Source organism: Podarcis cretensis (genome assembly GCF_951804945.1).
Source record: "Podarcis cretensis genome assembly, chromosome: 3".
NCBI classification, from domain to species: domain Eukaryota; kingdom Metazoa; phylum Chordata; class Lepidosauria; order Squamata; family Lacertidae; genus Podarcis; species Podarcis cretensis.
In genome coordinates, this window is record NC_137172.1 from 73,584,002 (window position 1) to 73,610,973 (window position 26,972).

Genomic DNA, 26,972 nt, shown 5'->3' on the forward strand with positions numbered 1-26,972 from the left:
CACTAGGATGGCTGAGAAACATTGAGATAGAGTTCAGTTGAAAGCTCTCATGTGTGGACAAATATGTACAAAAGCGCATGGGGGGGAATGGAACTGTGTGATCCATGTACACACATTAAACATGTGTACATAACAGTTTGAGCCACTCATACTCAAATAGTCAAATTTGGTTTCCTGAATCTGGAAGATAAATGCTGGAGATCCAACTGGGTTAAAGGAAGTGTGGAGGAAAGATCTGAATATATGGATTGAACAGACATCCTGGAATGGCTTATGTAGTAGGAAAAATAGCAATTTTCTCAGTAAATCAAATGTTAGAGACGTTTTGTGTTTCCATGACTCACATATTTATTGCTAGTCCTTGACTTGTGATGGTTATGCTAATCTTGGCTGTAATGCTGAAGAGCAATTAGAGAATTAATTAGCTGGATTTCTGTTTTTCACACTTATAAAATGGGCATGTAAGGATAAAGATTGTGTCTTTCTTTTTGTCCATCTGCCTTGTAAGCAGAAGACATGTTGGCACACACAGGGAAGTGGATATGTTTTGGATTGTAGTTGCTGGCTGACATTGAGCAGTGCTGCCAGCAAATAAAATGACTCCAAGTGGGGGACACAATCAGTCAGATTTAGCAACATACGACCATGGAATATTGGCTGAGCAATTCACTTGAAAAAAAAATTGAGGCACAGAAAGAAACCAAAGAAAATATATCATTCTGGCACACATTGCCCATTGAAGTAATGTGAAAATGGTCTTTTAAAACAAGCAGACACTCCCCCCCCCCCCCCAGCAGGTGCTAAATATTTCTCTCTGGTCATGGAATATTGCTGGTTCTTAATGTTTTCGTTTCTTTTCTTCACATACAAACACCTCTTCTTAAGCATTTGGTTCTGACCTGAGGCAAACCCATGGCTCCCCAGGTGGTAGAACATCTGCTTTGCATACAGAAGGTCCCATGCATAATCCTCAGCATTTCCAGATAGGACTGGGAAAAGATTCCCTGCCTGAAACACAGGAAAACCAGTGCCACTGCAGAGATCAGGCTGAAAGATCTCTAACCCTGAGAGCTGTCCTTGTGGCACATGGATAAGGTGAGCTAGGCTCTGCTACCAGCCATTGTCTCTGGTCCAAGACCTCTGGTGCCTTGCAGCATGGGTAGGGCTGGTGTAGATGTCATTTCCTTCACAATGATGTTATTTCCATGTGGTCCATTCACTGCCACTGACATCTAGATTAGCTTGCTACATACGGTAGATCAGAGAATTTAGACTATAGCAACCTGAGAGCAACTGGTGTGAGAATTACCTACATGACACAGATGATCTATGTGGTGAGTGGTGCTTCATATTATAGCATGTAGGGTGCTGTTCGTGGGAGTCTCCCTGTGGGGCAAACTGACCAAGATCCAAAGTTCTCTGGAACTAGTTCCATGGGCTCAAGGGGGAGGGTAAGATTTGTTTGTAAATAGCATTCCCCATGCCAAAATGCAAGCTGCTTTCCAAACTGAGTGGACTTTCAAAATACAGTTTTTGCAATATGACATGTGGGTCAGGCAATCCAGAGGTGGGGGAATCCAAAAAACACAAATATTGGGATAGCACAAGTCTCTTGTGTGAGCCCAAGCATAGGAATATAAGAAGAGTTCTGCTGGATCAGACCATGTCTAGCATTCTTTTCTAACAGTAGCAAAACAGAAGCCCGTGGGAAGCCCACTGCCAGGACATGAAGACAATAGCATTTTCCTGCTTGTGATTTCTAGCAACTGGTGTTCACAGCAGCTCTTTGTACCCAAACCATAATATACAGGGCTGGCTGCCCATGACTTAACTCTCATCAATGCTATTGCTATGGGAAAGAAGGATAGTACACTGTCACCTGCCCTCGGGCAAGCGGACACATCGCTGCCAGCCATAATAAAGTATATGGGTGTAAGTAGAGTTTGGAGAACAACATTATGGCCATCAATTGAAGTCAACAGTTAGGGAGTAATGGCAGGCTCACACACTGAATTCACATGTAGAAAGCAGCCTTACATCCTGTCAAAGGTTTTGTCCACGTAGCCCAGTGTGGGGTGACTGGGAGTGGCATGGTTCTCTGCCTTTGAGTGTAAAGCAGCAACCCCCCTCAAACAAGGAGTATCAGTGACAAGGCAGAGCCCACCAGCTGATATCCAAAGATCCTTGTAGTCTGTCATTCCAGTGATATAATAGCTACTTGTAAACTTGGCCTTTGAATGCTTTATTATTGCAGTGTTGCCATTTCAGAAGGACACATGAGACAATTTTAATTGCAGATTATTTAAAGGGCGCATATGCTGAAAGAGAAAGTGGTCTCCAGGGGAACATCAACACAGATTACTGTCTAATTAGGCCAAAGAAAACATTAAAAAACAACAACCTGACCTTTGCATGATTCTAGATATTAAACAGATTCTCAAAAACATATAACTGTCTCATGGAAGAGAACATCTTTTGGCAAGAAAAGTTTGCATGTTGGATAAAAAAATTTTCTACAGCTGTTATAGCACTGCTTAAAACACAGATGGAAATATCGGTAATAAAGATGGACATCTAATGACTAAAATGCATTTATGTATAATCAGGATAGAGAGAAAGCCTCTAGTCTAATTTTGTGGATTTCCCCCCTTGCTTGATGAAAAGTACCTTATATTTTTTAAAATGGTGGGCACCTCTGAACACATAATTCCGTTTCTCTTCATTCTTCTTTGATCTCACATTCTTAGGCCCAATTTGTTTACTCTATTTTTTTTTAGTCCTGTTAGAATGCACCATGTGATTTTGTCAACGATGTCATAAGGCCACATCTTATGAGATGATGTCTCTTACGTGAGGCACCAGAGACAACCAGCATCAGTGGGAATGTGGACCATTATTGAGTCAAGGGATTGTGAGAGCAGAGAATAAGGGAAATGGTGCTACTTTGAATACGGTCCAATATGTATAAATGAGTCAAGCCTTATTTCTGCTGCACAATTTTATAAGATACATAAGTATTTTTATACAGCTATATGCATCTGTTTACATGTTGGTTACTTTAGGCAACTTGGATATGCTAGAATTATTCATATTGTTAGCAGGATTTTTATTATTATTTTTAGTGGTTAGGTAGGGAGAATTAACTTCTTTTCAAAATCGAGGAATAGGATGGGAGTTAGAAAAAATCCATGCAGAGAAACTTGACACTGAGATTTTCAAAACATTCCATCCCTATCTTGTGGTTACTGAGGTTCTTCGTGAGGAAGAGAAAGGATTAAAAACAAATAAGGAAATGCAATTTTTATAATAGCTGAAATACCAGCTCTCTTCTGCTGTGACACCACTCTGTGCATCAGATGTTAAGTGATACACAGGCTCCTTAAAAATGTAACATCTGTCAGATATTGTGCAAAGCTGTGCACTCTCTTAGATGAAGACTACTGTAGTATTAAACATCCTCTGTTGTGGGGTTTATTTTATATTCTCATGGAGCAATCCAGTAAACATTATGCCATGCTAGAAAGAATGTGGAACTTAAACACTGTGCAGTGCAGCACATTGCATTTATTTCCATATGATATTATGCCTAATTGTTTGTGAATTACACTTTCTTACAAAATATAGAGGACTTCCCATAGATGTACAAGTAATTCTCAGACTTTGTCTTCTGTTTAAAGAGGTCTGTTTTGCATCTGTATTACAGCCATTGTATGCAGGGAATCATTTGTAAAACACACACACACACACACACACACACACACACAGCACTGTAGGTGTGTTATGTATTTAGCAGTAATTTTTTAAGTGCAGTTAACAGTTAACATTTAGATATGTACTGGATAAAAAAGAGGAAGTGTAAAACTATAGACATCACAAGCTTTTGTGGTGGTGTTGTTTTTTAAATGATGTTTTAGCTTCCCAAGTTGTGCTTCATCTATATGCTGCTGGTCCTGATATGAGAAATGACATGTGTGGATAAGAATTTTGTGCTTTAGAAACCTCTGTCCTAATTGGATCCGTTTATTAACTTTGAAAGGAATTTGTGTCAGCCATTGGACAGGAAATCTAATTGTGTTTAAATCTATGCCCTACCATATTCTTGTTACTGTCAAGATCAGAGGTCTGAAAAACCTTGACTTGCGGAGGTTTTAGACTGTCATTAATTTTTGGTGGGATTCAATCATATCCCAGCAAATTCAGACTGTACTATTAAAGCTGATGTGGAGCCCTTGTGAAATAAAGCTTGGACTTTTTGTGACAAGGAAAATGCACAGAAAATGCACTGAAAAGTGTGGGATAATACTTGCTCTGATGAGTGCTCTTTAAATGGCCTTCGGCATCTAACCTCTTCGCAAACAAGTAAGGCTGAATGCTCATGTCATCTAGAAGCAACTTTGAACTTAGATAATAGTTTTTCTTTTTTCTTTTTCAGACACACATGCACCCCCTCCTCCACCCCAAAACCCAGTGTCCCTGGCCTGACAAGTTGGCTGGTAACACTTCCTCCTCCTGAGATTGGCTTCCTGTCTAGGACCCATTTGTCTCAAATGTCTATGGAACCATCAGATTATTTTCCATAGCTGGTACCACCATCTCCAATTTGCTTTGCCAATGTTTACAAGCAACTGGCAGTTATATTTGGATTACCTGACGTTCCCATTTATCATGTAGAGTTTAAATTGACTCCTATTTTGTCTTGAGGCTGTTGAGATTTAATTTTCTATCAATAATATACTTGGCCCATAATATCACTGGGATGAATGTGCTGGCACATACTTCTGTGCTGCTAAAGCAGCCTCTTGTGCCAGGTTAGCAGAGCAGAGGACATAAAAGTATAACACTGCAATTGCACTGATGTACATTCAAACATGCTGAGAGACAGCATACTTTTATCCTACTTTTTAATTCCCCCGCTTCTGCTTTTACATGGTGCTACCAGTGGTCTTCCATTCAAAGGGCTGATCAGGTCCACAGCTGGTTAGCTTTAGCAATGCTGCAGCATTAGTTGCTCTTGGACAATTCACTGCTCCCCAAAATTTCTTTTTTTAAAAAAATAGATTTTTATTAAAATTTTAAAGGTTACATGAGTAATAAAAAAATAACAACAGAAAAACACCCAATTAAACCAAAAAAGAAAGCAAAACAATACATAAAAACAAATCACATCAAAGAAAAAAGATAAAAAAGGAAAACAGACAAAAAAGAAAAAAAATGCATACAATCAAAAAAAAAAAGAACAAATCAAACCTTTACATAACTTTCTTTCTTTACCTTATTTCCTTAACCTCCTCACACCTCTCCTCTTTGTATTCTGGTTCAGTTAGATATTTCAGCAAATCCTTCATCTTTGTTTTTATCCTAATAATTTATCTTAATATACTGTAATTTAACATTCTCTTCTTTCACCAATTAATCATCCATTTTTACTTTGTTTAATCTTATTTCTCATTAAAACTAATATATTTGAACTTAATCTCTTAAGACATTTCCCCTAGGGTCATAAAAACTTCATTCCACGATTTTTCCATCTCATTAATTTTTTTTAAAATCTCCATATATACACTTTAAATTCCCAATTTTCTTCCACCGTCTCCCCTCCCCAGTCTCAGCCCCTGCCGTCAGTTCCATCAACCTCCCAGCGTCCATCAACCTGGAGATCTTATATCCAAGGCTCTTAACTCTTCTTCACTTTCCTTCTGCCGATCTTCTTGATAGTCTTTGGTGCTAAAAAGCAGATCTCGGGGGAGCTCCAACCCAACGATGCTTATATTCCTTCTTGACAGGTCTGCCAGATTTCCATAGTTAAAGCTAGGGCCCATAAAGTATTCCGAGTCTTGTTTCACAATTCTTCCAAGTCCAAAGGCCCCAAAAGCTCCAATCTCCTCCTGGCTCAAGTTCATATTCCAAAAGTCATTTGATCCCTGCATAAGGGGATCTCTCCACCTTTCCTTTTCCAGATCAGGCCAGGCACCCATCTTCAAAAACTGGCTTCTCCTAATTACAGTCATATAAGGCCTCAAGTTGTAATCCTCCATTTGCCTCTTTAGGGTTAAGGCTCCCTCTTGTTTTGCTTTATACTCAACAACAGCAACTTTCTCCTTCTCTAATTCATCAATTTGTTCAGTTTAGGAAGATTCTTGTGCCAGGTTCTTGTCGACTTCTATGCTGATGCCCACTTTTGTTCCCAAAATATCAATATTAGTAGCCATGACATCTTATCTGTTTATGCAGCTTTCCCAACAGATAGATTGTCCTATTCAGTACAGACGCTACTTCTTCCTTTGCCGACATTCTTAAGATGTTCACGGTCAGAACTAGTTTCTCACAGTCTTTATCTTGAGGCCAATTTCCCAGCTGCACTCTTGTAACAATGTCCCAAAACTCCCTCTAGAGGAAAACAGTCTCCATTTGTATCAATCCTTTCCAGCACAATTCCAAAAGTAAATTAGTAACAGTTTCCAGTTACCTTTTCTTCTTTTTAAGTGCAGAAGCGGACAATAGAAACAATGTCTTTCTTTTAAAACTGGCTGTCAAATTTGTCCTGTTTACCGTCGATGGACTTTTTGCAAACCGTTCCCAGGTTCAGAGACGTGATGCTTCAGTTTTTAATTTTTCACCTTCTCCTGCAAGTTCACTTGGTCAAAATTAATAGTTTCAATCAGTGGAGTTTTAATCCTTTACGTAAGACTTTCCAAAACCTTAGTTAACAACTACTTTGCTTCAGTCTATTTACAGAAAGGGAAGGTGGACTTCCTGTTCGAACCTTCCCCGTTCGGTGCCAAATTAAATTATTTAAAAGCTCAATTTCCCGTTCTACTCATGGGTTGTTGTTTAAAATCCGATTGTCCACAGGAAAAAAGTCAGCGCTCTCCGACAGCAGCAATGCGGCTTTGCTCCGTGAAATAAGCGGTTGATTCAAAGCACCGCGCCTCTCACCCCACGTCGCTCCGGATTCCCGATACCGGGTCTCCCCGCGAGTAGGGGGGCGCAGAAGGTGCCAGCCGAATCCCAGGTTCACAGACTTCTTCCGTCTGTGATTTCTAAGGGTCTCCGCCGTCGCCGTGGCGGTCAGACCCTGTTTTTCACGGAGCCGGTTCCTCCCGATCGGAGGAGCTCCGCCATTGCCGGAGGCGCTAACCCGGAAGTCCAAAATTTCTTATTCCTTTTGAAAATGTCAGATTGATTTGCCATGAGCCAAGCTGTTCTGTTGTGATAAGCATAGTGAAAAGCCTCTGTACAGGCCCAGCTTGTATTTGTTGGTTGATGGTGAACACCAGGTGATTCTTTACATAAAATACTTTACAGGTATTTCTTTACATAAAAATGGTAGAATAGCCCTAAAGCTTGGGGGCATGAGATAAAAGGAACGATTGGGCCCTTTGGATTTTGACTGAGGGAAAATAAGCTTTTGAGTTTTTAGCAGTCTTGGGGTCTGTTTCTGCTTTAGCACTGCTTGGTTTTGTATATCTTCCCCTGCCAGTAACAACCCCCTCCCCAAACCAAGCCCCGTGCTGACTGGGGCTGATGGGAGTTATGAACCAACAACTGTTTGAGGGTGCCATGTTGGCTAACCTAGATACTACATTAACTACATTAGATCTGCCACGATAAAAAATTCTTCTCAGAAAGGTGGCAAGTATTTTATTTAAAAAAATAAAGACACAAGTTCAGTTTGTTGCAGCAGATGTTTTCCCCACCCGCTACAAGCTATATGTAAAAATACATTTAAAATGTAGGTTTGGATATGCTAAGGTTCACTTTCTTTTGTGTGGTACATGCACTGCCTGCCACAAAGACATTTCTGAATTAACTGGACTCAGGTCTGCATATGTCCTTGGCTTCTGCCTGGGCAAGTGTTGTCAATTCTCATTCTCATCTCTGTCTTCTGACCTGTCAGAATTCTAGCCTTCAAGTTCCTTCAAATGCTGTCTGGCTGTAGGAAAGTTTTGAATGGTTTTGGAAAGCTTCATGCTTCTCCCTCCCAATGGGCCCAGGCAATTCAACACTGCTGCCTAGAAATGAGATAGCAGTGACAGATGCTGTAAGTTGGTATTTCAGCTTCAGTTTTGAAGGGCATGCAAGCTCATTCATTGACCAGTAATGGAAAGTTAGGAGAGTGCAAAAGAACAGTTTAAGTGATGGAAAAACCGAAGTCTGCTTTCTGGCTGTCAACTGCAAAAAATTTATAAAATGTTCTTTTCATCATTCCTCTACAAGGGGACGAGGGAGAATTCTACTCTCATTGAACAAAAAGCTTCGTGTAGTGTTTTTGGCTCCCAGCAAGACAGTGTTTATTTAAGCTGCAAAAATATGACTCACGCTATCCATTCATGGCTGTTGATCTGGTCTGACTCTCATCCTCCTTTTGTCTTTGAACTTTGCCCTTTCCCTCTCATTACATTCCACCCCGCTCCCTGCAATGTGTCTACCATCCATCCTTGCAAAGCGTCCTTTTCTGGTAGTCCTAAGGATATGGCCTCCATGAAGTCGGTTGTAGATGAATTCAGAGCCTGGCACCCAATTTACTTTTGCTTCTGTTAGTGTTCTCAAATTGTACAAGGCGTTTCTACCACAGGCTTTGAGGTTTTTATGATAGAAATATGGTTACCAATGTGGTACTGTACTCATGGGTGGAATGGCATGAGCACTCACAAAGCCTTCGAACACCCACGCTCACTGCCCCCTTGGTCATGAGAGGGTTACCTTTTTTATCTCTTGAAAAGCACATAGTGTCACTCTTCCCATTTCATCTTTAAACACAATTTCCCATTTTCTCTTTAAGCTCTATGTGCTTTCCAAGGCCCAGATCAATTCTACTGGATCCAACTTTTACTCAGCTCCCTTGGAAAAGCAAAATAGGTGTGCAGGTGCCTTCTCTCTTTCTGCTTCTGCCAGTGGAGGGGGAAAGGAGGTGATCCAGTGGACGGGAGGGGAGAAGTGATGAGAGGGGCTGGCACCCATGGCCTAAAAAGCTTGGAGACCTCTGCCCTATCAAATCCCCAATTGCACTCTTTGTTTAGGGACTGTGTTTTAGTTTCCAACCTCCTAGAATTCCTGATGGGTACCTCCCTTCCCATTATTTTTACATATATTTATTTTCTCCTTTTCTGTGCAATAGAGGAAAAACACAGGTTTCCTAATCCATGTTCTCTAACGCCAACTCTGCTCCTCCTGCTTGAGCTCACTCTTCTTAATGATAAATATCAGGAGCAGGACACTGGCTTTGTCAGAAAAGATCCCACTAGCACAGTGTTAATACCTAAGATCCAAATCTGAACATGCCTGTGCACAAATTAATGAATGAAATAACTCCTCATCAGAACTAGGCCTGGGCGTTGTATCGATGTATCGCCCAGGACTGGTTTGAGGGCCAGAGCGTGATGGCACCCGGTGGTATACTGTGGGTGGGGATTGCCTGACTCCCTCCACCGCCATCACCCGGCACATGGAGGGAGGAACAAGCTGCATCAGCCCTGGCCCCACAAGGTGCCAGGGTGAAACCACCACCACTCCCGCTTTTCAACATCCTGATATGTCACTATGTCACAATGTTTGGCTGGTGATACATTGCCCTATTCAGCACCTCTTCTAACAAAAATCCCTGTGGAACTCAACGTAGTGATACTTGCCATCAGAAGCTGGCTCTCACTTTGTTTACTTTTTCTGTGGTTGGCATTAGGTGTATCATAGAGAACAGGAGAGAGGAAGCATAACTTCCTACTTCGGACATCATACATTCCCCCACTTCCCCAGTCTCTGAATATCAAATGAAACTACCGTTCACAGCATATCAACAGCGTATCAACAGCATGGAAGAATCCCTTTTAATTCCAGCATCCCCAGTAGGGCAATACAAAGGCAAACCAAAATCCTATTTCTCCAGGCAAATGGTAAACAAAACAAGGAGGGGATGGGGGAAGGAAAGAAAGAAAGTTGACTGATGTTGCAGCCATGGAGTCTGCATTTAACCATAATCTTCCTGTGGAAGGTGGGAGGAAGTAGCAGATGTTCAAATGAGGCTGTGCTAGTGGTTATGCAGGTTTCAGCTTGTCCCTCAGCTAAGTCAATGGAGTCTGATTTCTCTTCCTTCTGAAGCCAGATGAAAGTACCTCAATAAAGAAATTGGAACTGTGTTGCTATTGAACTCTAATGCCCATCAGGCCCCAGCCTACATGGTTAAAGGTCTGAGGGGGTGGGAGTTGTACTCAAACAATATGGCCTGGCCACTGATGCGCCACCCCTGCTTTAAAAGAGCATTATTTTTTATTTCTGAGAGGAAAAGGGTGGCCATATGCATTTTTGACATGATGACAGAGATTCCACCAAGGGAATGGATTTCTGGAGGGTGGGAAAGAATGTAATTGCCTTTGTTAATGCAAGCACATTTTCTCAAGTTCTTTCCTGTCCTATTTTATGTGTGAAAAGTTATATGCTAGGCTGACAGGATCTCCAAGGTTTTGAGCTGACAGGTTTCACAGATTCCAAAAAGTACGAACAGTGCTGACACTAGCTTTCCCTAGAGATGAAATCAAGAGCATGCCATGCTGTGGGCAACAACATTGCCTCTTTCAGGACACCACATAATGGTCGGGGTGGCGGGCGGATGGAATAACTTTTCTCTGCAGGTGCAGAATAGCTTCTTGTATTATAAGGTTAGATTCACAAAATCAGAGGCCTGATTTGGGGAGCCCTGTTTGACAATAAGCGCTTTGCAGCTTTTCATATGATCTTGGTCTTTCTTTCTGATTTCCTCTAAGTCTAGATAGGCTGCATCCATTATTCCACATGGCTGGCAGGAACAGATACAGAACAAGCTTGTGTTTTTATAAATTTTTATTATTACCTCATAAAGCCAGCCACAAAAAAAGAAATCCATAAAATGGGATCCAGTGTGGATGCGGGAAATTATAGGACAGTTAACTTAATGCCTATTCTGCAAAAACTGGTGCCTGCCGTCACAGGAAGCAGTGGCAGGCAAGGGAAAAAGAGACAGCCCTATGGCATACCGGGGCTTACCGCCTAAAAAAAAGCACTGGGTGGAAGTATTGTTAAATATAAAACATATATTGACATAGTATACTTAGACTTTCAATGCATTTGCTCTAGATCTAGAAATGTCTTTTCTTGAAGATATGTTTGTTCTTGACTATGCTAATATTCTTTTTGTCCCTCCTTGGTATTCCAGACAATCCGCTGGCACATAAATTTGCAACCCTGGGCAAGTCCTACAGCGTCCCTGAATAACGAAGCCCACAGGCTCTTAAAATACATCAGCACTGCACAGGTTGGTTTTCATCTTGACAGTCATTTAGGAAATCACAGTTTATATAGATTTGTTCTCAGAAAAAAAAAATCTATGGCATAATCATACAGCAAGTAGCATAATGGGTAAGGTATGACCATTCATTTTGTGATTTTACCATTTAACAGGCACTGCTTCAGATAAAAATAGTAGTCAAAACAAAAGCTCTAAAGTGGTGTTCTGATTCACAAAATCCATCATTACCCTGAAAACTAGGAAGCTTTGATGGGGTCTTTATTGTTTGTGCATTTTATGGCACACCGTCTCTAAAACATTGAAGCACTTCCGAGTATTTATTTATTTTATTAAATATACTTCTATTCCACCGTTCCATCTATCGAGCTCTAGAATATGTAGCTTCACAATAACTCTGTGAAGTAGATTAGGCTAGTGACTGGACTAAGTTCACCCAATGAGTTTCATGGGTGATTCTTCCCCAGTCCAAGGCCAACATGTATCCACTCCCCAGTGTCCAAACTATTGGTTTTCAAGAAGAGAGCTGTGGGTGATATCCAACATTGTTCAGGTAGGCTTCAACTCTCCCCTGAATACCCCTGCATGCCCCCAAAATCTGTCCTGAAAGCTTGACCCTTTGGAGCAGATTTGGGAGGTGCAGGAGGGTTTCGGGGGGTAGAAGAAGGAAGTTCTTTTGCACAAGGGGAAATTTATTGAGTATTTGGGTGGACTTCATTGTATGCCTGAATAGGGTCCCTTCGAATTAAAAGTCGGATGTACCACTTCTCTATCCAGGTAACCAGTATTGTGTTATATGACATCAAATCCCCTTGGTGGGGAAAAATGTATTCTTGGATCTCAGAAGTTTAGTACAATCTCCTGGATTGCATTCCATTTCATGCAAATTTCAGAACAAATGAAGACTTTCTCACAGATGGCAGCTGTAGACCCCTCCTAACCTCTTGTTATATGACTCTGGTTAATCTTCGTCTTTATGAAATTCTGTTCATTTGGTATAGCTCTTCCACAATAACTTAAGCAAAGGATCTAAACCACAAGGGTGTTGGGGGTTTTTGCTCCCAAAGACTGTAGCCCAAAGGTAAAGTTCAAAAAATTGTACTGGTTTCATTTTCTTTTCTTTTTAAACAAAAATAATTCTGTTTCATCTTGTTTATGGGCGGATAAATACACCCATTTTAACAAACAAACAAAAATACTTTTGAAGTAGTCTATGGACTGCCTCTTTCTTCCTTAACATTTTAAGCTCTTTAGAGCAGCTCCATGAGGCAAAATATATATATTTTTAAGTTGCTCCCAGGAAATGACCATACATCAAAATGTGCAGTCTCTTCTCGGGGAACTGAATGAAGAAAAAGATGGCAACTCCCACAGGTACATGGGGCAGCCATCCTTTTCGCCATACAATTCCCCACTGAACAAGATGATGTCTTTGAACAATGTTTCAACAGAGAATTTTTACTGCATGCAGTTGCTCTAAACAGCTTAAAACATTTAAAGGAAGAAAGAGGCAGCCCTCGACTGTCTTGTAAGTGCAGGACCCATGTGTGGGTTGGTTTGTTGACTATGCGACTTAATCCGCAGAACTACATTCTGATATGTGCACAGGACCTGGGGTGGAGGGCGAAAGGTTCACCCTCAAATGCAGAGTGAACTGGAATCCTCCCTAAAGCTAGCATCAGTTGTCAATATTAGTTCCAGATCAGCGTTCAAAACGCCCATTGTTCCAGGCGTGTTTTGCGACAAGGAATTTCATTAGCACGATCAGTTTCGGAGGTCTGACCACAGTGCTGCGCCTAAGATTTCAGATTAAAACTGCAGAGTGGAAGCAAAGGAGGACCTTTTTCTGCTTCCCCACTTCCAGCTACTCTCTGAAGACTGGAGAAGACCCTCTTAAGAATATTAGGGGGGTGGATAGGGGAAGCATAGCTTTATTTTTTGCAGTCTTCAGATGAAGACTAGACCATGTGAAAAATGAACATAATATTTTAACTGCGGTTCATTCATTTTCAGCTTTGTATTCTTGTTACTAAAAAAAGTGCGCTTAGACCGTCCATTGTTGTGCCCATAACCTAGGTTTAAGGTGCCATTTAACTCCTGGCTTTCATATCACAGTTTCTAACACTGTTCCAGATTCCTGTTAAAAGAGAGAATATGTTCTGACTTTTATAACTCTCCTTCACTGAAGAGGAATAGTGAAGGGTATTTATCACTCCTGCAAGGTGAATATTTCAGGTCAGCTTCCCAGATTGCAATTTTCATTAACAGAAGTGCTCATGCAAATCACTTCTGTGAGCAGAGCAGAATCACAGTGTGAGAAGATATTTCAGTATCTGCTGTAACACATGAGTCAAAAGCACGTAGAATTGTGCATGAACCTTGCATTATTACAGTTTGACATAATGATCCTGTGCAAGTTTACACAGTAGTAAGCCTCACTGAGTTCAGGGGGACTCCCTTCCAAGTGTACCTCGTTTCTGTCACCCAAATGACTTGTGGGACCACATATTGGAAGTGTACATCTAATGTGCATCTGAATGGTAGTCTGAAAGCCATTTTCCTAACTCCTTCCCCCACCCCCAGTACTATTGCTTTGTCTCTAGGAAGAGCAATGAATGTTACATGATGGATGTACATTCCCTTGAGAAAACATTTCCCCATGAAATGCTCCCAAGCATAAAGACAATGACTTTGTCTTAGGCATGTGCCACTCAACCTGTCAAAGGACAGCTTTGTTTTTTAAGTGAATGCTTACAAACTGGTGTGCACTTTATGGTGAGAAATCTCTGAAACTGCAACATGCATGTCGTTTATGCTGCATTGCACCCTGACTCTTTTCTGCAGTGCCCTTTTTCTGTGGTTTGACTGGGCATTGCTTTTATGCCTTTATGGAACTATTTGCCCTGTGCTGAGGTTCTAAGCTACAGAATTCTTACAGCAGAGACCTGGCTTACCTGAGGATCCTTTCAGTAGTCAAGGCCTTGAATACCTGAAGTGACGTGTGATACCAAACTGTTCCATATTATCTTTACCCTGGTTTTTTTTTGGGGGGGGGTTGAGATATTAAATACTTGTATAATACTTCGTTTCCTGCATTTGTTGTCTATGTAGGAAAACCTTCCTGTTAGGAAAAGTATGCAATGGTGATATAACTGCCGTTGCCACCTTGGGGACTGAGGATAAACCTGAGTTGGAAAGAGACCATTTCCCTCCACTCATAACCTGAAAAGTGCAGACTTCTTCCAGCACTACTATTGTTCTCCATGCCAGGAAAAAAAACCACACACATAAAAAGTGGCACCCAGATGAAACAAAACAGAAACACATCCTGCATTTGAAAATCAAATAACTGCATTTGAAAGGAGAGCAATGAAACAACACCTGTGAGGTCTGAAGGTGTGGAAATGCAACCTAGCTTTTGACTAGAGCGACGGAGTGAAGTAGCTTCACTGCGCAGCAAGCCAGCCCTTTGCCGCACTCAAGGATGTAATAAAATGTGGCAGAATCTGCTAGGCTTCACTAGCTGGGTCAAAACCTACAAGCGCATCAATTTGTAGAGAATTTATAGTTGCTGGCATAGCAATCAAGACTTTTAAGTTTGGGGAATGAATGCCTCAACTCCTCCAGGCAGGCATAAATTAAAATGGAGAAGGAAGAGGAATCCGCATTCTCTTTTTGCCAGATGCTGCAGAATTCCCACCTAACAATGAACTTTAAGCGTTCTGCAGTTTTATTTCATGGTTTCAGCAAGCTATCTTTTCTCTCTATCATTCTGGTGGACTCTTTTAATGCCTTTATTCATGACTGCTGTTAGTGAGGATATAATATGGGTATGGGGCTCTTATATAACCATTAAGCCCCTCCAATGGATCCAGATTTCCCTCTGCGAAGACTCTGGCTCCCTCCTGGGCTCAGTCATGTTTTTGGGGTTCCAATGCCTATAGCTCTGATTCCCTGAGCTCCTCCCATTCCACCTCAGAATCTGACCAACACCTCCATGGGACTCATGACATCTACAAGGACTATTACCATTTCAACGGCTTGCTATGATCAGGAACCAGTTCACTCGTTGTGCTGGTGAACATTGCTGGGAGATCAAGGAAGGTAGAGGAATTCTTGTTCTTACCAGAGATTAGCAGGCAGTGCTAGAGAAAGGGACACTTCTGTCAGCCTCATGCAAGCATATGGTTGCTGATTAGCTGGCATCAGCATCCCAATGGGGTTTGAGGCAAAGCTAACTAGTTAGCAATCACATGCTTTCATGGTGCTGGCTGTGGCACCCCCTGCCTCCACCCCAGCACCCAATAGTTTCTTATAAAGATTGAAATTGCCCTGCTAAAATACCCACCAGTTCCTTCATCAGTGACCCCTGCTAGCAATGTTAACAGAACTCTTACTAATTTTACTTCAGTTTAATGTGTTGCACAGTTAAGCAGTCTCCCACTCCCATATTTAAAACAAGTGCTTACTACATTTATGGGAGGGTAGAGGAAGGAAAGTCAGATCCTTACAATAAAAATCATAAAAATCTTGTAGGAATGAAGAACGGAGGAGTGAGAATAACCACAGTATCATCCAGCCCTTCCAGTGTTAATTCTCCCAATATAACACATTCATAAAGTTTAATATTCGTTAATCATGTTTGTTCAGTTTGCTCATTAGGAAGGATTAGTTAGCATCTGCTTTAGTCAAGGCGGACTCCTGATTTTCATTTTTGCTTCTTTAATTCAACTTCCATTTGCATGGGTAGGATTTTTATAGATTTTTTTTCCAGTCTTGGAAAGTCTGAAGGGATTTTCGTATAAGCAAGACAGTGCGTGTTCTGTGTCAGGATGAATGGATCAGTCTCTTTCCTCCCTGTGATCATGCCATCCCATTTCTGTGCTAATCTGTAACTTTAAAGAGAAAATAATATGAAAATTTGCATTTAAATATATATTTAAAATTTTAATATGTTTTAATCTCATTTGTAAACATTTTTATCCTAAAATATGCTTTTTTAGGATACATTTTTTGAGTCAAGGACTGCATACACACACCATACATTTAAAGCATATTTCTTGTACTCAAATGAATCCTAGGAACTCTAGTTTACCCCTCATAGAGTTCCAGTTACCAGCACCCTTAACAAACTACATACAGTTCCCGATGCTTTGGGCAACCAAGCAGTTTGTTATGGTAGCAGGCCAAGAAAATTGAGTGCAAAGATAAAAGATACTGTACATTACAGCAGTTAAAGACAAGTACATATAAATAATTTTTTATCCCAGGAATCCAGCAATATCCACCCCTCAGCGTGCATCAATATCAGATAAAAAGCCCTGGCAACCTTCTCTGTGCTACAGGAGGGCACAGTTGTGTGGGAAGTAATGTGGTTTAAATGTATGGTGTTTACACAGCCAAGAATAATAACACAAAAGTCAGAGGGGTACGAAATCCAAAAGACAACTCAGTTTCAAACTGCACAGTTGTTCAGGATTATATCAATTAGCATTGGAATCAAATTCTTCAAGAACCTTCATAGTTCTACGTGTCTTAGATATTACTCTGTAAACATGGAAATGTGTCCCCTCCCATTAGAAAATTTCTAGTCCTTAGAGAGTGGTTTGAGAGAGGCCTTTCTATCTCAGTGTTGCTTCCAGTCACTGATCAAACAGGCTTTGCAGATTTTAATAGAATGCAAAATCCCACAAATCCTGTTTGCTGAATAGGTTTTGCAGGTTTTTGTGATATATTAAGAAGTGGTGAAAGTGGAACTATCACTCTTTCAAACTTCTTCCATTTCTTTGCAGAAACGGCCTCTAGCATCCTGGCTTGTGAAATCTCAAAGCCAACCAGGAGCGGCTGAGCAGGACTTTTATTTATTGGGGTGTTATAATTCTGTCCCCTGAATACGCTTCCTGTTTCTCTTCAGGAACAGCCTAGGCACTCCAAACAGAAATATATAAATTAAATGAAAACGGGATATAAATACATTGAAATAAATAAAATAAGTGAAAGCCGTTATGGTAGGAAATCAAGTGTGTGTGTGTGTGTGTGTGTGTGTGTAAAATTTATTCAGATTGCAGAATCTGGAGTATTATGGTACAGAGCTTGAATCTTTGGACTACAGAGTATGAGCAACCTTGCCTTGTGGAACCTTGTGGAATTCTGAGGCAAGATTTCTTTTGCTTCTCATGTGTGCATAGCTGGGCAATTGTTAGTTTGACTCCTTCTGTAGCAAATAATCCTGTTGTGAGTTCTAGATGGGATTATTACAGTGCATTCTTACTTTATATAGAATGTGTTCAGCAAAGAGCTGAACATATAATTAATTCTCATTTTCTCCAGTGGGATTTATTTAAGCACATCCACTGAAAAAGAATGAATGGATTTAAACATATGGGTATTCAAATGAGCAGGGATTTAAGCCCCACGGGAGGGTAGGGAGGCGGGTGGGAGAGAGAGATATTTTTTTTTTATTAGAGCCTTTATATTGGCTTGACTGTTGCTTCGCATGCCTGTAGGACAACCTCCATTTAAGAAAATCATATTATTTTACCATATGTATAGCCTCTCTTTCAAAATGACTTTCTTTACTACACACAACCACGGAAAATGTGAAGATATCAAAACTAACAGCGGGGGTGGGATGGGGGAACAGCCTATAAAAGAGCAGGAAAATGTTTTCATATCACGGGCTGAATTCATTAAAAGGCCTAGGAAATGGAAAAGGAGTTCACCAGGCACCAAAGAGATAACAAACTAAGCAAGCATTAAGCAATGCCCATCACCAGGAGCATGTGCTTTGCTGAGGGGTTACTACTGAGAAGGCCAACCACACACACACACACACACACACACACACACACACACACTGGAGAGCAGCCTGTGCTGCTGCTGCTCCTTTGACACTGTATAACACATCCTGTTTGATCACCCCAATGTTTTACTTTGAGAAAGGTGGCTAGTGACCTTCCTCACAGCGAGCCACCAGGAGACAGAATGGCTGCAGCATCAGGACAGGGGGGGGGGAGAAGGGAGTAGAAAAAGCAACAGTGAGCAGCATCTGTACTGCTGCACCATGAGGAATTTGAAGCAAGGGCGGGGGGAGCTGGGCAGCATTTGCTGGTCCACCTCAGGTGGCAATATTCTCAGGCTGGCCCTTCTAGTCCCAAGTTGTGTAGGACTTTCAAATCAGCGCCAACACTAGGGAAGGGGTGCCATCAGGGCGGGGGTGGGGGCTGAGCCCCCCCCAAAGAATTCAATGAGAAATCCAGGCCCCCTCAGTATTCCTTGGTGACTGTGCATGCGCAAGTTACGTCTCCACGTTGTGTGGCATGCACGAGTGACTTCAGCATGTTGCAGAGTGTGTGAACCCCCGAAATTGTATCGGTGTGGGTACGCAAGAACCCACAGAACGGCATGTGCAGTGGGGCAGCGATTGTTACATCTGGCAAGCTGAAATGCTTGTGCATTTTGTTCATAATGGCACAACATTGAGTTCCACCCCAATATTTGTTCCTGGAAATGGACTGGGAGATGGTGTAGCTATTTAAGCACTGGTGTGATACGATCTCAGCACTCAGTCTCTGTTAATTGGGACTCACTGTGGTTTCCACACAGTTTTTGAAGGCAGCCCCCACATACAGTAATCTAAGTTGGAAGCTGGTTCAACATGGTCCCCGTGGCCAGGCTGTGTCCATTCAAAAGAGGTTGTGCCCATTGGAGCAGCCTCAGCTGGTGAGAGGCTCCCTGTGCCAAAGAGGCGCCTTGATGTTCTAGTGGGGAAGCTAGATCCCAATAGATACAGATTTCAGACCTGTAGGGCAAGTAACGTAAAGTTAAGAGTGGGAGTTAGGTCGTTACTATTATTTAAATAATGTCAAATGCGGAATCCAATCCAAGGCTTGAAGGATAAAATAAATGGTCTTTTGTAGTCCAGGGAGCTGTTTTTGGTGAAATGCATCTGGCACATAATATTCACTGGAATTCAATTATTTGCCTTTTAATGTTTGCCTTGCTCTTCTCACCGTCTGACTTCTTTCGATCTGGCACATCCTTCTTTAGCAAAGCAAACAAACAAGAGATAAGCAAACAATAAATTAAGCCTGGCTGCCTTTCCCTCACCCCACTTTGTCAGTCACATAACTGTTGAACAATTTCCTGTAAGACATTCCCTCATTCTCCCTTCTCCCTGCTCAAACAAAATGTGAGATGTGTAGAAAGATTGTAACACAGAATGAAATCGACATTTGTTATTTTAACAGATTTCATGTGATCATATGAGCATGAACAACCTGCCAGGAAACCCCAACAGCTCAAGGAGGCCATGGTCAATATGCTTGGATGACCGATTCAGTTTAGTTCATCAAATCAAAAGAAAGCAGTGCCGTCTATATTCACTGGGGTAAGTCTCCCTTTTGAGTGGGGGGAACCATTTGTGTTATTCATTATTAATTAACATTCTTAAGGGGCCCTTTTCAGAGAGATCCAAGTTAACTTACAGAAATATAAGGTATCCAAAATTTAAAACAAAGCAACAGAAGCAGCAATTCATTTAGTGCTAAAACCACTCCAGCTCCATTACAAAATAACAAAAACAACACTGGTGCAAAAGCAGTGTTAAAAACAGCCCATCACATAGCACCAAATACCTGGGGGTACATGAAAAAACTAACTTGTTGCTGAAAAGATAGCAGTGTCAGTGCCAGGCAGGTTTCACTGGGGAGAGCATTCCATAAGTGGGGAGCCACAACCAAAAAGCCCCCTCTCCCTTGTTGCTACCCTCTGAACCTCTCTTGGAGGTGGCATACAAAGGAGGGCCTCAGGTGCTGATCTTCAAGCACAGGTAGATACATGGTGGGGGAAATTCAAATGAAGCAATCATGAATGGCATGCTCTTCACACAATCTGCTAGGCTATCTTATGCTTATCTTGTTCCAGGATATATGTGTTTTTTTCTTTTAAAAAAACAACACCATTGCAATATTAATTGGAAGAATGTGGGCTGAAGTGGCCGACTTTTTCAAAAAATAAAAAAGTCATGCAAATGTGTATTCAGAGGTATTTGCACCACTCAAGCACAGACTGGTGCATATCCATTTTGCAACAAGACGCCTATGGATATAGGCAATTCAGTTGACACTGTGTACTTTCAAAAAGCTTTTGATGAAGTGGTTGATAGGGAACCACAAATGGGGAGAGGCTGTTGCACTCATGTCCTGCTTAGGGGCTTTCCATAGGCATTTGGTTGGGCACTGTGAGAATAGGATGCTGGACTAGGTAGGCCTTTACTCTGAGCCAACAGGTCTATTCTTACCTCCATATGATTTCACATAGATTATGTAGAAATAATTCAATCGAGTCAGTTTTAAACTTCATGTTGAATTTTGTCACCTTACTTCAAAGAACGTTATTGCCTCCATATCTATCTTCCATTAAGAATTCCTTCAGCTAACCTAAGAAAAGCAAGCGCACAATGAGACCTTTGAAAAAATGTTTTGCTGCATAAATAAAATATATAAAAAATGGAAACTAAACCAGTCCCTTCTGCTGGAATATATAAGCACTGAAGATTTTTCCCTAAAGCACAGAATGAAAATAAGAAACGAACTCTAGTAACATTCAGATAAATTAAGTGTGCACGCGTGTGTTTGCAATTCTTGAGGAATTACATAGCAATCAATTCTAATTCCTTGTGACTCCAATCCAATTACAATCTTTCAGTAACATTGGCACTTAATTCTGCTCTTTGGTGTATGATTGCACAGAGAAGCAATCTTGTTCAGAATGAAACAAAATCTCCTTGAAATACACTTCTTATCTAATGAATTTCTATTTATGAAAGAGGAAATGAAGACCAGCTGGTTTCTTCCCAGAGGATGACTAGAGAGAAAACAAATGTTTTTGAGTATATAAAGGACAGCCCTATGAAAAATACGTATTGCATGAAACATTGAGAGGAATGAAGTTATTGTCTGTGCATTTGTGAGATGAAAAGCAGAAGCATTTCATATGAACATGATGGAGCAGAGCTCAAATCCTCTGGAGGCTGCCCATTTTAGATTATTTTCTTGCTACTCCATCCATTGGGAGGCACGTAACACTCTGTCGTGTACAGAGGGCAATGTTACTGGCTGGCTGGGATATGGCAAAATGCATCAATGAATTTGAATGATCATTTTTAAATTGGCTTAGTATAGAAAGCACTGTTTGAATTTATTAAAGAGATTAATGCTCTATCTGAAAGAGTGTTGTTGTTTTTTAAAAAAAACCCCACAGACTCACAAAACGTTTTACCAGCTTTCAGCATTCTGAAGTGTTTAACTATGCACACAATAGTTAAGCATTTTTAAATTGACAGTCAGCAATGAATGTAAGACAGCTTTCATTTTACATTTTCCTCTAGCTACTGAACACTCATGAGGCTGGATCCAGACTAAGGCTGCAATCCTAACCCCACTTTCTGGGAAGTAAGCTCCATTGAATTCAACAAGACTTACTTCTGAGTAGACATGGTTAGAATTGTGCTGTTAGCTGCATGTAATCCCCATTATGACTTGACTTAAACTCCATTGATTTCAGAGGAAGCTAGGTGTAACTAATGAACACTAGGTGGAAACAGGATGCTCAGCTTTTCTTCTAGGTTCCCATCTGCCTCCATTTCCAGAAATCAGAGCAGCATGAAAATCTGTGTGTAGCCCACAGAAGAGCATTGTGTATGACCTTAAGCCATACAACATTTCTTATGTTATCATGATATGTAGAGACTTGCCAACATGCAGTAGTCAGTCACAGTTCAGCTTATGTGTGGAGGGCCCTGTGGTTTATAATGTGCTTAACACTATTGATTTATGCTAAAGGAAATGTAGCCATGGGTCTTTGGTGCCATCTCCTGTTCCCTATTTTCCCACCTGAAATTGCCCCAGTTACTACTGGTTCCAAAGGTGCTTCTTTACTACAAACTGTTCTGAGGCCCAGTGGGATGGGGTGAGTGTGGAGTTAATGAGCAACTGGTTTTTAGACTGAAAGGAAGCAGCACTAAGCATGCTCTTTAAAAAATTGTGACTGATATAATGTGACGTTTAGCCCTGAGAATGCCCTGAGTTTAATTCATCTTGCAGTGTTTGGACAAACTCCTACATGCACCTTCACCCCTTGATAGCAGGAGCATTAACTGGTGACAAGCATGTGCCAACATGCCATTAACACCTGACATGTTACAGATTTGTTTCACCACATACAAAATGGCTTTCAGTTGAGTAAGTTGACAAGTTTAGCTGACAGCCATTGAACGAAGTTACATCATGCAATGCACATGCACATCCGAACTGGAGAAATTGGACCTAACCATAGTCTTTCATACTTTAGTTACATCCGGATTAAAGCATCTGCATGGGAAGGTTGCTTTGAAGAGGTTGGAAGCTTCAGCTGCTCCAGAATGCATCATACAGACTTCTGGGCAGATGTGTTCTGAGCACATCATTCTAGTTTTGTTTCAACTATGCTGTCTGCTAAGTTCCTTATGAGCCCAATTAAACATACCATATCCATTGGTCATATCCATTAAGGCCCGAAATAATTTGTAATCAGGGTTTCTTAAGGTCCCCAAACTAGCATATGAACTTGCCTAGGTGCTTCAATCAACTACTGATACCCTGCTGACTGCCCCTTTCCCCCACTGTCTGAAGTGTAACATGCAGGAACGCAACAGGGCCTTTTTGAGTGTAGCGCCTAGATTGTGGAATGCCCTCTCTAAACAAATCCTTGTATCTTCTACTTCACTGTTGGCTTCTCACTTTTCAGGAAAACTTCTGGGCTGATTAGAATTAGGAGGACAAATCATGCAGTGACTGCTTTTCATTAGTCTATTATTATTATTATTACTGTTTTTATTTACGTATTTTCTGAGAATTGTGGTATTGTAAGCTCTTTCTAGTGCTTCCGCACACCTACCAAGAATTAATGTTTCCTACCTTAAGTCCTTCAGGGATAGGTGAGCTAAAATGTTATTAGCAGCGATCCTTCAGATTTTGTTTTTATTTGAAGTAACAATACCTCTTCTGTTTGCTTTGGGAAGACTGGGCAGTGACAACAACCAGTTTGAGATCAGCATGGCCAATAGTGGATGTGAGGTGCATCGCTTTGACCCCAGTATCAAACTGGCACATATTCAGAAAGGACAGCGCCTCTGGTACCATCGCCTGTCCATTGACTGGCGGGATCCAAATCCAATGATCGCAGCTCATAAGATTCATACCAACACCAAGAAGCTTGGCACTGTATTAAATGACTTTGGACACCACAAGGTAAGACTCCACTTACTGTTCGTATAGCTTTATGAATTACTGGGGGCCTTCATTGTGTTCATAAAGCTTAGCCGTTAGAGCCTAAACTCCATTTATATAAGCAACGCAGAGAACGCCCATAATATCAGGATAGTCAAATGTTTAGATAATTCGGAATGTTTTTCTACATTGACATAGAGCTACACTAACATGTATTTAGGTAGTCATGGTGTGAGTAATCAAGCTTTTACTGTGGATATTTGAGGATTGGAGGGACACAAATGGGGGAAGAAATCGTGATTTAAAATTAATAGTCAAATACCCCCACAATTTTTAAATCACCCTCACTTCTTAAGATCATATTTTTCTCCCTTTCTGCCCCATCAGTACTGTAATGTACATCTTACAATATCTGCAACTTTTATTCTTTACCGGCTCTGAAAATGTAGCAATGAGCAGAATTGTACAGTGATCCTAAGTGCAGAATTTAAAGAAATGGGAAAACATTTCCAGCTATAATTGGAGCAGAAGAGATTATAAAGGGATTGTTGATGTTCAGAGGGTCACTATTTTCTCCCTGTTAGTGACACCAGTAGCAAAAACATCCTGGCTTGAAATGGAGTGCAGTTTTTTTTAATAGTGTTTTTTAATGGACTTGCCTGACCTCCTTTTAGGGAACTGTGAATGCAGTAGAAGCTTTCCACTAACTTTTTGCCAATGCATACTTCAAAAAGTTCATGACATTCTCAGCTAGCATACTTTCAAGTTACAGCTGCCCTTGAGAGTGTGCAGGGAATGAATTAGATTGCTAATATATCACGATGCCTGCAGGTAGTGCTGTATGCTTTTTGGTTCCTTTTTAAGACATGGGCAGACTTGGCTGAGGACACCACCTCCAGGGCTTGCAGTGCAAGGCTGTGAAACATAAAGCATCATTGCAAAGTGCAATGTGCTATTTTATGGGGAATTAACACTTCTGAAATAGAAATCGAAAATGAACTTTTTTTTTTAACCATTGAATCACATTATGAAACTGTCTTGGGACCAGATAATAGTTAACCACAGAAAGAAATGGTACCTTTTGGTAGCACTTACATTTGGTGGGTGGGTGTACTTCAGGTGGCTGCTGTTTGCTGATTTTTGAACTTTGGGTTCTTATTTTTTATTGTTTGTTATTATCATTTGTCATTGATACATTATTATGTTGTGTGTATTCTTGAGCTCTTTCAAAAAGGTAGGGTATAATTTATTTTTAAGAGATGTATTAAAAATGTCATTCTGATTATTAGTATTAGTATTTTATTTTAATCCCACACACTCTAGACAGCATTTCTGAATGCTCCTTTGTTTCTAAGGGAATTTCTCAACACACCAAATTGTATCCATCTAAGTCATACTCTGAGTAGACCCACTGAAATTAATTGACTTAAATGTCCGTTGAGTCTGTTACTGAGTTGGAGTCATCCCATTTTGTTTGGTTGTGCTCTGTAATGCTGCATCTCATATCTGCTTCGATTCTAGCCATTCTCTTTGAAAATATACCTCTTTTGCAGGTATATTTAATTCTCCGTTTGGACTGTAATATTTTGTTGCTATGAAATAATGCCCCTTGTCAACAATGCCAATGTCTGTCTCTCTTTTCAAACTAGAATGACTGGAGTTTGTAAAGACTGGGAAAGCTTCTAAAAAGAGCCCTACCTTTTAGTGGTGTCGAAACTTTCCAACCAAGGGGCCGACCAAAGTTGTTGACCTTTTTTTAGGATTGAAGTTGTTCAGGTTTAAGTTAACTGCCACAGGGTCCGGATTAAACCGACCGGCAGGCCGGATTAGGCCCCCGAAATTGACTTGGGACATGCCTGCTTATGTGGAACTTTAGAGGTCTCTATACTGGAACATAGGGTTAAACAATAGGAGAAGGCTATCTACTTAAAACCCTAGTTTTGAGCAGCCAGAACTAGACAAGGCAGCAGGGCCAGCCTAAGACATTTTGCTGCCTGAGGCAGACAAGATTACGCCTCCCCTCATTCCTTGCACAGAAGCCAGCGAGACTGGGAGTTTAATCTTACTTTGACACGGGCAGTGGGACAGCATCCTCCACTACATCTGAAGGCTATCTTAGGGAGTGCAGAGCACACACAGCTCCATCCCATCTCTGCCCCCTAGCATCTGCTGCTTGAGGTGACTGTCTCAATATGTCTCATGATGGGGCCATCCCTGCAGGATGACAGAACAAAGGAGATGGAAGCCAGCCCAGTGAACACTGCATCTTGTCCTGTAGAAGGCTTATATTCACAGTGTGTTTTGTTGTTTTTTTGTCCGGGGTGCTTTCTTAGGGAGAATTAGAACTGTGCTGCTTCCAATTAATGAGAATTTCTTGTTTACAGAATGAAACACACAGTTTGTTTACACTGCTTTCTCTGTTCTTGAGAAAAGGCTGGGGGAATTAAGGTTGCGTTGGGTATTGCAGAGAGGCTCCCCAAAGCTCCTTATCAATTAAAGAGTGCATCAGAGTAAATACTGACAGTACGATCCCAGACATGTCTACTAAGAAGTAAGTCCCACTGAGTTCAATAGGATTTACTTCTTTGTAAGTGTTTATATAATTGCTGCCTGGGCTTTTCATCTGCCTATATGTCTATCATGTTCCCCCTGAGAACAAATTGATGCCAGAACTTTCTAGCACATATTAATTAGAGGTCTCTTCTCCCCTGCATTCTTCATTCACTTTGTTCATTCACTTTCTTAGGGTAATTCTGGAAGGACCTTTCAGTGCCCTCTCCACAGCTCTTACTTTGGGAGTGGGGGGGAATCAGGCATGGCACCAGCATCTTTTTGAAAATTACTCCTTGCCTTTTCCTCCTTCCATTTTTCCACTAACGTGAAACCATGGAGGTTTGGGGAAGATCCAGTCCCAGGGCACAATCCAAACATGTGGATGTTCTTTGGGCTTCTTTGCATATTTACCATAGCAGTGTTGGTGGGTGTGCTTTGACATAGTAATATTCGTGGTGACTGTTCTATTATCCAATACCACATCTCCTTTTTCCAGTTGCTACAATCCAAGCCATTCCCATTGAAATTAAAAATCAGATTTGGTTCCTGAATTAAAAAGAGCATGTCCCATAAAACTGCCTGCATTATCCCTTAGTAGCTCCTGCTTAATTTTTCCACATCTGACCTCCACAACAGATCATGGGGAGTCATTCATGCAGATTTTTCTACTAATTTCTGATTCTTTCTATAAATTGTATTTTCTCTCAGGCAGCTCTGTGAGTTTGTGATGGGTTGTCTCTTGAGTGTTCTTTTGGAAATATTTGTCTACATATTCATGTGGTTGACACAAAAAAGAGCACCCCTACTACTTTGGAAGTTAAAATGTGACTGTGTTCATACAATCATACATCTGCTTATTAAACTGAACTGTGCAT

The 26,972-nt window shown here is 41.0% G+C and overlaps 1 protein-coding gene across 1 annotated transcript in view; it reads left to right on the forward strand.

The window, feature by feature from the left end:
* METTL24 (methyltransferase like 24) overlaps window positions 1-26,972 on the forward strand; it is a 73,910-nt gene that overhangs the window by 19,150 nt on the left and 27,788 nt on the right. The window contains exons 2-4 of the mRNA XM_079971731.1: window positions 11,186-11,284; window positions 19,525-19,664; window positions 23,337-23,565. Of these exons, the coding sequence (XP_079827857.1) occupies window positions 11,186-11,284; window positions 19,525-19,664; window positions 23,337-23,565 (468 nt within the window). The remainder of the gene's footprint in view (window positions 1-11,185; window positions 11,285-19,524; window positions 19,665-23,336; window positions 23,566-26,972) is intronic.